The sequence below is a fragment of the Micromesistius poutassou genome (genome assembly GCF_964030765.1).
Source record: "Micromesistius poutassou genome assembly, chromosome: 5".
NCBI classification, from domain to species: Eukaryota; Metazoa; Chordata; class Actinopteri; order Gadiformes; family Gadidae; genus Micromesistius; species Micromesistius poutassou.
Genome location: NC_140275.1, coordinates 2,834,614 through 2,845,647, shown reverse-complemented (window position 1 = coordinate 2,845,647; position 11,034 = coordinate 2,834,614). Strand labels below are relative to the sequence as shown.

The 11,034-nt window shown below is 47.4% G+C and overlaps 1 protein-coding gene across 1 annotated transcript in view; it reads right to left on the bottom strand.

Moving 5' to 3' along the window:
• Positions 1-2,759: 2,759 nt before the first annotated feature.
• The window catches only part of loxl2b (lysyl oxidase-like 2b), a 38,236-nt gene continuing 29,961 nt past the window's right edge, over positions 2,760-11,034 (bottom strand). Inside the window, exons 9-14 of the mRNA XM_084468524.1 lie at positions 10,530-10,695; positions 9,215-9,455; positions 8,357-8,472; positions 7,633-7,769; positions 6,114-6,225; positions 2,760-4,719 (exon numbers count right to left, since the gene is read on the bottom strand). Of these exons, the coding sequence (XP_084324650.1) occupies positions 4,649-4,719; positions 6,114-6,225; positions 7,633-7,769; positions 8,357-8,472; positions 9,215-9,455; positions 10,530-10,695 (843 nt within the window). The 3' untranslated portion in view covers positions 2,760-4,648. The remainder of the gene's footprint in view (positions 4,720-6,113; positions 6,226-7,632; positions 7,770-8,356; positions 8,473-9,214; positions 9,456-10,529; positions 10,696-11,034) is intronic.

The following is an 11,034-nucleotide window of genomic DNA, read 5'->3' as shown; positions in this document are numbered from 1 at the left end:
TCTCTCTCTCTCTCTCTCTCTCTCTCTCTCTCTCTCTCTCTCTCTCTCTCTCTCTCTCTCTCTCTCTCTCTCTCTCTCTCTCACACACACACACGAACACACACACACACCCGACACACGCACCACGACCAGCCTGGCCCAGCAGCACAGTTGGTGGTCCCTGAAACAAGGACATCCATATAGGGAGTGTTTCTGTGGCAGAAGGAGCAAGCGATGGTGGCTGTCTGACTGTTTCTAATGTTTACGACCGCCTGCTTAAAGACCCTTGATACAGATTCAGAACCTCTGCGAAGGTTATCTGTCAAATAAACTCCCAGAGACTGACTGTCTGGGGTGCAGGGGCGGTGCATGGCAACTAGGGGGCTCCTGGCTAGTGTTTGATAGAGGCTTATGGTTTCCTATTTGGGTTCGGTTTCAGGGTTTGTTTGCAGGGTTAGGGTTTTGTTCAAGGGTTGTGGTGGGTTTAAGGGTTTGGTTTCACGGTTGGATATGTTTTAGGGTGAGGGTTTGGTGTTGGGTTTACGTTTAAGGGTTAGGTTTCACGGTGAGGGTTTGGTGTTAGGGTTAGGGCCGGGGAGACCTCAGAAAGGGAACGGCTCCAGGACGCGGCCCCTGTGTTCCTAAGAACGACCTGGGACGGGGTACCGGAGCTTCAGACGGCGTTCCCAGGCCGACGCCCCTGGATGGCTCACGAAGGTCAGGGTACCCAAGAAAGACCCCAGGATGACTTTTAAGATCAAAATCAGCTTTTATAGCAGATTGTGTTTTAATTTCTATTTCATGTGTTGTGTAACAAATAATACATTTTAAAACCCATGATTAGAACCCATGTCCTCCCTTAAAGACAAAGGCCTTAAACGTCTCTGTAAAACAGTTGGCAATAGATTCAAAGTCAGGGACGAGCTGGATTCACTCCCTAGCCGCCGTCTGCGAGAGGCTGAACAAAGACAAGGGGAATCACCCGGACTCTGAAACAACTGTACTTATGACCACCATTCACCAGATGTATGGGGCACGGGGCCGTCTCTGCTGGCATGAAGTGTTGGTCTAATTGGCCTTCACTGTAAACATCCCCCCCTGCTGCCAATACCCCGGTATGAGCCGACCGGTTCAGACCAGTTCAGACAGGGAGAAACTGATCCAGTGTTTTGATCTATAATCGTCTAACACAGGGGTTGTGAAACGGGAGCAGACAAGGTGAGTTGTATGCTAAACACCAGTCAAGTTACCCTTTAAACACAAATGAAGCAGAAGGCCATTTGGTAAATATGCCTCTGTTAAACATTCACTTTTATATTTTGTTGCTTGACATGTGTTTAAATTAAAGCACTTCTTGATGCTTATCATAAACCTTTGCATCAAGATAAAGAAGGGGGATTATCAAGTTTGTGCTGGTCTGATGGTTTACTGTGGTTTAAAGGTATCAAACGAGAAATAGTTTGCCTCGCATAATTGCATAAGTCATATTTTGGCCAAAATATGAGTTAGAGTTCGGCCATAGCTAACCTAACGCTACTCCCTTAACGCTGCTAATTCACTGTGCCTAATTGGCTATATCCTAAGCCAATCAGAGTGCTTTTTACATTCCATAATCACTATCTGCCTACTTAGGCATTTTTGACGCTAAATACAAGATGAACCTTAAAATATGACTTAGGCAATTATATGAGGCAAACGAAATGTAATAAGAAAAAACAACTGTACATTCGTATTGAACTGCCTTTATTCCAACATATTAAAATTAAATGAATAACTCTAGCTAAAAAGTAAAATACTTGTGTATACTTGCGCGTGTGTGTGTGTGTGTGTGCGCGCGTGTCTGTGCGTGTGCGTGTGTGTGTGTGTGTGTGTGTGTGTGTGTGTGTGTGTGTGTGTGTGTGTGTGTGTGTGTGTGTGTGTGTGTGTGTGTGAGACCACAAGGGGTCAGTGTTGTACCTTTTAATGGCGCTGCTTTACATTTTTATTTTATGCAGCATTCGTCTTTGAGAGTAGCCTACATAATAATGTATTATTGTAGGTGACTGCTGCACTGCTGGGAGGCTCCAGAGATGCGTATATTTAAAGGATAGCTCTCTATTATTTAAGGTTGCAATTGTAATCCATTAGAGTGGAAGAATGAGATGAAAAAGAGGAAAGAGAATGGTTATGGAGATCTGATTCCATTTCTGTTAACTAATTCGAATTTATATCTTTAAAAAAGGCAATCTCTTCATTGGGTTTCAAAATGTTGTTAAGTTTATCATTCCCATTATGACGCACCTCCGAATTATAAATTGCAAGTAAAACTGCACCAACATGACCGGTTTGTGTCCTCAACAAATCACTTGCTGACGCATGGGCCGTTGAGTGCGTTGATGTGCTATATCGTAACACGATCTCTGTGTAATAAATGTTCTGTGATGAACGCGTGGGGCAATTAAATCCTCTCTGAAGGGCACCAATCTTATCTCATCTACTCTAATTGTATTCATCCAGAAATAATAAGGAAAGGTTATCATTCGTGAAAAAAAAATCTAAGATGAATAGTATTTTTCCTTTCCACCAGGGCTAGTCCTAAAGTGATCTAGATGTGGGAATATTCTCTTCTTGTTTTTTGCCTCGTTAGACTGCTTTCACATTAAGCCTTTATGGACGTCTCCCTGTACCTTAAGGGAAGGTGTCACTGCGTTAACAGCTGATGGTAAACGTTATCCACGACTAGAAACAACAGGTGAAGTAAGTGACAAACAGGATAGCCTCATAGCTTTATTTGAGTTAACACAAAGCACATTTAGGTTTACTTACATTCCATTCAAGTACACCGCAAGTAAACAGATAATCAGCCTGATCACTGCCTCCTCAGAAAACAGAGGACCAGCTATAGCACCAGTAAAGATGTACAATAAAATATGATTTACACACATCTTTGTACAAAAAAACAAGGTTTAAAAGGACTAACTAGAACTCTAAAATCCCTGACTTTTAACAATAAGTTACTAATTGGGTGTCAGAGTGTTTAGAGTTTACACCATAAAGCACCATAAAGGGATTTTGCATATTTTGGGGTCTTGTTGTAACATTCCGGAAATATGTGCTTCACATCACGACTTAAAAAGCATTTGCCACCAGAATGCCACCATCTCGTTATAGACTCAATATTTATCAACTTAATCATAAAAAAAAACTTTATTCTCGTATTTTATTTGTTTCAAATCGACCTCTCACATGGGTCTTGATTCAGCTTTTTGTAATGTTCTTTATTATTCTTAATTTTTTAATTAACGCTTTGCAGAGCCGTTTTGCACGAAAGGCACCATAAATAAAGTCTGATCGTTTAAATTAACTACTTTGATTAATTAAACAGGTTTCACGCAATGGTCGTCACCTGTGATGAAACTCTTATAGCCTTAGAGCCCCGATGTTCAGTAAGAACATCGACTAAAAAGAATACTGTAAGGTAAAAATTAACTATAAGGCTCCGGTGGGCACGTTAAAACACTTCTGCAGGAGTGGGGGACACGGATAAGATGAAGGTAACGGCACTTAATAATTGACCAGAAGACATCTCCAACGAGCTGTGAAAAATAAAAACGCACTTTCAACTAATGAGTAAGATAAAAAAATAAAAAAAATGGAGTACTGCCACAGCTGAGCCCATCCGGTCCACTCCTCGCGGAGCTCCAGCAGAGCCGGCGAGCCGGCCGTCCTCGGGTCCCGGGGGCCGCCGCGTCTCGGCGGGACGGGGCTTTGAACCGCGGCGCTCCCCGCTCCGGCGGATTCCCTTTAATTGACGCTCTTCAAAGCGGGCGCACTCTGGATGACACCGCCGCACCTGACGACACGCCGCCGGCCGCCGCGGGGAAACGTCATTAAAAAAGAACGGATGAATTAAAAAGACTCAAGGTGAGCGGGGGGGGGGGAAGGTGCTAGAAGCTCCGGTTGGCTCCGGAGATCTTGACCAATGGGAGCGGTAAGCTGGGCTAGCCTTTAGCTGGGCTATCCTTTAGCTGGGCTAGCCTTTAGCTCTGCTAGCGGTTAGCTTGACTAGCCTTTAGCTCCGCTAGAGGTTAACTTGGCTGAACTTTAGCCCTGATAGCGGTTAGCTGTGTTAGCAGCTAGCCTTTGCAAGCCAAAAGGGCGTAATAGCTGCCTCAATTCTGGTAGCAGTCACCTCGAAGGGGGTTAGAGTTCGCTAATTGACGATGAGGATTAGAGGGCTTGGTCCACACTCAGTCCCATGGGGCGTGGTGGTTTGGTCTCTGTTTGGTCAGGACTTGTAGAGGTGGGGTCAGTGGTGGTTTGGTTAGGGCTTGTGGACCTGGTGGTGGTGGTGGTTTGGTTAGGGCTTGTGGAGGTGATGGTGGGGTTGATGGTGGGGTTGGTGGTGGTGGTTGTAGCGGAGAAGGGGGCATCAGCATCGAGATGGTAGCTGGGATGGCTGTGGTCATAGTTCAAAAGAGAGCTGCATCTTCACGTCGCTTTCCCAACTTTCGAGGTTGGAACCATTCACACACACACACTCACTCACTCACTCACTCACTCACTCACTCACTCACTCACTCTCTCACACACACAGTGGAGAGAGGCGACGGGTGGTTGCTAGGCGTCAGGCTCTCCATGGGAATGACGGTGGGCTCGGGGCGGGGCTTCTCTCCAGTTTCCCGCTCTTTTAGCGGTGGGTCACCTGGTTGCTGAGCAGGCCGGGGAACGCCTGCTCCGACTCGGAGCTCAGGGAGCCGCCTGGGAGCAGAGGGGAGGAGTTAGCACATCACATGACCACGTCACATGACCTACTGAGGACCAATGTCTGGCCGTTGCTCGTCAACGTAAAGGTGCTGGGAAACGTGAGGGATAATGACTGATTGATTGATTACATTTACATCAATAATATTGTACATCAATTTACAATACATTTAGGAAATTTAGCAGACACTTTTATCCAAAGAGACGTACAATAAGTACATTTCAGAAGAAGAGAAACAACAATATATGAATATCAGTACAGTAAGGATGTTCATAGAACCAAGTGCCAAGCACTAACAAATCACTAGGTTAACCCATTCCCCGTATACAACAAAGACAGCTAGGATAAGATGCTACACAATGCTAAGTACTATTTACAACATACAATAAGTGCGTAAGAGGGGTGTGGGGGGAAAGGAGGGAGGCTATGCAGAGTCTAGGTGAACGCTGAACAGGTGAGTCTTGTGTCTTTTGTGGAAGCTGGTGAGCGACTCATTATGGTGAAGTACACCTGATGAACCTCACGGGGCATTATCACGTTATTACCTGGCTACTGACTAAAGGAATCAATCCTTTCACGCAAAATATAACAACAGTTTTTTAAGTGATTTAAAAAAGATGTATTGCTCTCGCAAAAAAAACCTCCATCATCCAAGTCCATCGTATTATTATTATTGCACGTGCAATGCAAGCCTCACGCCTCATGTGAATAATTCAAAACGATCGCTTTAAGCCTCTTACAAGACTAAATACATGTCCAGTGTTTGAATAAACCGTGCTCACATTTACACACGAGATCACATTAAGATAACCGTGTCTCTGCTAAATTCTAATCGGCTGGGAAGCAGTTCCACTTGGCACAGTTTACGCTTTCAGAATGTTTTCCCTCCGTTTGAATCACTGTCAGAGACCGCCATGCATGTTAAGTCTGCTGCCTGCTTATTAGCCGCAGTGAGAGCAGAATCCCATTCTAACGAGGCGGCACCAGGTTCAGAGCTATGTTTACATGGACCCCAAGCTGTTGGTCGTTCCCCCGTCTGGCGGTGGACACCACTTCCCGTTGCCCGGGGAACGGGGAACACGAAGAACATGTTCAGTCTAGCAACAAAGACGTCAGTGTTTGCTATTTGTATGATCAAAGCCGAAACACAGTTTTTTTGGCACACTGTTATCTTTTTACACTCGCAGTTTTGATACGAGCGCTAAAAACAACAAACACACAGTTGCTGAATAATTAAAACAAAAACATTTGCAAGGAAATGTTTTCACGCACGCCTGAGGGCTTACAGACCTTTTAGCGTTAAGCGGTATGACGTCAGACTACAGCAGCGGAGAAACCACCAGTACCAGAGGAGACAGCGGCGAGCCAGCAGGTATAAACGGTTCCTTACCGTTATGGCAGCTGTACATCCACACCCGGTTCCCGTCGTACCGACACCGGCACTTCATGATGTTGTTGGAGTAGTCGGACTCAGGAACCTCGTAGTTGGGATTGATCACCACCTGTGTGGGGAGCACGCCATTCAGATCCAGATCAGGAACCCGATGAACACTTGATTGTTTATAGGGCCATATGGAAGTCCTTTAACGTCTAGAAATAAATAAAATTGAATAATGATTCAAATTTTAATTGATAGTTAATTAGCCGATATCTGCAATAACTCTGCCATCATGAGATCATATTCTGTCTGCTATAGTACTATATATACAGTAATAATATATGTTGTATGTATAGTACATTATCAGCTATCTGCATCATTGAGAACATGGGTAACAAAGCACATTCAATACATTCAAAGACTGAAACCAGTTCTGAGTTCCAGAAAGGCCCTACATGCTGAATTCTGCCGGTCCATATTGAAAGTCCAAACAAAAACACCAAACAACGCATGTAGGGCAGAATTAGGTCGTTACCTATTGGCTATACCTATCCAAAAACAAGCACTAAAATTCTGGATGCACTTAAAATCTAGTCTTAAAATCTACACTTCATTCAATCATTGAAGCACAAGAAACCCAGGAACTGAACCCTGACAAGAGTCCCCTTTGCCAGCTGGTGCTGAAGCTAACTAGCACACATCAAGCTCAGTCCAGCACTGCCTCCAAAACACCAATTAGAGTCAACAAAATAATAAATAATGAAGCAAAAGAAGACTATTTGGAACATTGGACAAACCAAACCTCAAACCAAAGTAGAATGAATTCCTATCTGATCCTAAACAGAAATTACAAATTAGCAGACTATCTTCTCTCTGTCAGAGATGTGAAGCAGAGACAAATCCTGACCAAGTACAGGCTCAGTGACCACAATCTGGCAGTGGAAACAGGCAGGCACAGAAAGACCTGGCTGCCGAGAGAACACAGAACATGTGGTCACTGTCAGGCAGAGAAGGTTGAGACAGAGGAGCACTTCCTTTTACATTGTAAAAAAGATGACATTTTAAGACAAATATACTTCACCAAATTACAAATCTATATTCCGGATTTTGCAGACATGGAACATAAGGACAAAATGTCAATTCTTCTTGGTGAAGGTCCGTCTGCTGCCCTGGCAGAACAATATGTCCTGAAATGTCATAATCTGAGAGATTCAGTCTGACTTTGTTTATAACTTTGTTGGTGTGTAAAACACACATTTTCTTTATTTTCTATGGCGTATTTTCTAACGTATATCCACATTGCTGATGTTACTTAATTATTTGTAACCAATTATTTGTACAATTATTCTTGTTCAACTTGAATATTCCTTTGTGCAATACTGTACTCAAACAGTCATGCTAATGAAGCACTTTGAATTTGAAAAAAAAAAATTAGAGAGAGTGAGAGATTAAGAGAGAGCTAGAAAGAGAGACGGAGCGAAAGAGAGAGAGAGAGAGAGAGAGAGGGCGAGAGCGGCAGACACAAGCGCACCTGGAAGATGTAGTCGCCGGGTTTAATGTCGGTGATATCGACCCACTGGCAGTCGATGTCGTGGCGGTACGTGTCCCAGCAGCCCACCGTGATGCCTTGCTCCCCGAAGTTGGCACATTCATACCGCTTGTCGATCCCTGAGCCGCCGCGGAGCCACGGAGCAGAGAGACTTTAATCACTTTGAACCCACAATACAATACACCGCCCCCCTCTCCCCCTCCCTCTCCCCCCTCTCCCCCGGCAGCTAACGCAACCTTCTCAATATCTTTAACCTGATCTGAGGTCCCCCCCGGGGCCTATAACGTTAGGCTCATAGACCTGGGGGCCGCCGACCCCTGCTGATCTAATAGAGAACTAAATAAAAGGTATTTTATCACAGTTATCTCTGGTGGGGAGAGAGGAGAGGAGAGGAGAGGATAGAGGGGAGGAGAGGCAGGAGAGAGGAGAGAAGAGGAGGAGAAGGGAGGGGAGGAGATGAGAGAGGGGAGGGGAGGAGAGGAGAGGAGAGGAGAGAAGAGGAAGAGAAGGGAGGGGAGGAGAGACAAGAGAGGAGGAGATGGGAGAGAGGAGAGGAGAAGAAAGGAGAGAGCAGAGGACAGGAGGGAGAGAGGAGAGAGAGGGGGGAAGAGACGAGAGAAGAGGAAGAGAAGAGAGGAGATGAGGAGAGGAAGAGGAGAGAGGAAAGTAGTTGAGAAGAGAGGAGGAGAGGAGAAAGGAGTCTTACCCTCGTCACACTCTGAGTCCTCCAGACAGAAGCTGGCCTTGTGTCCTTCTGCTACCTTAGTGCCGTTGAGACTGAACAGGTCGTAGTGGGTAAACACCTCCATGCTGTGGTAATGTCTGCACACACACACACACACACACACACACACACACACACACGAAAATGACACACATTCATACATATAGATTACTTGAGGTTCAGAACAACTGCAGCATAATACACACTACAACACATCCATCATCCGTCCATCAATATACCACGCTATCCATTCACCCAACCATCCATCATCCATCCATCTGCAGCTGGCTCATTACAAACTCACCCAACACGGCATGACTGATCGTCACATCGTCAAATGAGACACATTATGATTCATATCTCAAAAGATACCACCAGCACCACCCCCCCCCCATCTCAACGAGCACCACCTCCTCCGACATAACCACCAGCACCACAACCTCCACCACCACCATCTCAACGAGCACCACCTCCTGCACCACCATCACCATCTAAACAGAGGCCACCACCTCCACCGACATAACCACCAGCACTACAATCTCCACCACACTCACAACAAGCACCACCACCTCCACCACCCTCTCAACAAACACCACCACCTCCACCACCACCATCTCAACAAGCATCATCATCTCAACAAGCACCACCATCTCCTCCACCACACTCACAACAAACACCACCACCTCCACCACCCTCACAACAAACACCACTACCAGAGCCCCAGCAGCAACCAGAGCCCCAGCAGCAGAGGCCCAGCCCCAGCAGCACCAGAGCCCCAGCAGCACCAGAGCCCCAGCAGCACCAGAGCCCCAGCAGCACCAGAGCCCCAGCAGCACCCACCTGTGGCACTCGTGCCAGACCCAGGAGTGGCGTCCGGCCTTGGGCCTGAAGTCGGACTGGCCGTTGTTGTGGATCTGGGAGGAGAAGCGCAGCAGGCGGCGGTACGAGGTGGCGGGGGTGTCCCTGGAGCCCGACGCCAGGCACTCCTCCTCGTAGGCGCACTGCAGCATGAACATGGGCCGGTCCTCCATGTAGGTGGTCTGCTCCACCACCTGGGGGTTCAGCACCAGGTCTGGGGCCGCTGGGGGAGGGGGCCAGGGGGAGGCGTGGGGGAGGGTGGTGGACAGGGAGGGGGGTGTGGAGGGGTGGTGGGTTGGAGGAGGAGGTGAGGTAGGGGTTGAGGAGGAAGTGAGGTAGGGGTGGAGGAGGAAAGGAGGTTGGGGGCGGAGGTGGATAGGTAGGGTGGAGGAAGAGGAGAGGTAGGGGAGGGGGAGGGAAGGAAAGGGTTGGAAAAGAGGGTGGGGTGAGTAGAGAGGAAGGGTGGGTGGAGCGGGTGTTGAGGAGAGACGGAGAGAGCCAGGGTGGGAGAGAGAGAGAAAGAGACAGGGAGGGAGAGAGAGACAAAGAGGGTGATGGGGAGAGAGACAGAGGGAGAGGAGGATGAGATGAGGAGGGGGAGGGGCGAGGTTGATAGTTTTAGGGGAGGCAGAGGAACAAAATTGGATTTTTAACATTTTACTTTTTTTAAGAGATATCTATGAGAAAATAAAAAGGCGATGGGAGGAATATAACTGTCTCCTGTAATATAATATCACCATTAAAAAAAATAGGAGCAACAAAATAAAAAGTGAGTAAAACTACGTTTCTGGGGAGCTGGACGCCCTGGCCAGCTTCCTCCTACAGGACCCCCAGGGAACACATTCTGTACTCGTCCCTCGCTAGGGGCTCCTGGCCTGGGGCCCCTGACCATCTGAGGGCCCTCAGAAGCCGTAATAGGATAGTAATGGGAGGTTCTAAGGTAAAACTTTCAAGCTATCAGCAATTTCTCTCCCACCACTTTGCTTGGATGTAAATGCGTGTTTTGATTCGGTCGAATTAGTCTCATTCAGATTAAATTGTCTTGTTATTCTCATGAGTTCGTATCCATGGCGATGGCACTCAGACATGTAGACAACTGTTAGACTCAATCAAAACACGGCTTAATCAAAACATAGTTGCTGAGAGCAGCTTTAACAGCGATGTGTCGCTTCATGATATCCTTAACATCCAAACAGCTGGTTCATATTCGACCGTTCGACCGTTGAATCATTTTGAATCATTTCCGTCTAGGATTCATTCTAAGTCGTCTGATTGGCCGAGAGAGAGGCGGACTCACTCTCGGAGCAGGAGACCCCGGCGGCGTTGCGGCCCCCCCCCTTGGGGCAGGTGAGGTGGGCCCCGTGGTGGAGGCAGTGGGACAGGGTCATCTCCGTCCCGGAGCACCGCACGCCGCTCATCACCACGCGGTCGGCGCTCACGTCCCCCGGCCAGTACCACGTCTCCTGGGGGGGGGGGGGGAAGAGAGGGGGGGAGATGAACATGGTGGCTGCATGCCGCAAACTAAGAACCCCTGAGGCTCCGCCCCCGCCCCCACTTAACATGTTTGGGGGAGGAAGGGGGAGAGAGAGAGAGCAAGAGAGAGAGAGAGAGGGGGGGAGAATTAAAGTCAGGGAGGAGACATGAACTTACTCCGTTCATGTCACCTTGGTTACTGTTACCCTGGTAACCAGCCACCTAGCTTAGCTGCCTGTCACCTTGAGGTCGTGACCTATTGGGTGGCAGTGGCTCAGGAGGGAGAGTGAGGTTGACTTGTAACCAGAAGGTGTCTAGTTCGATCCCCG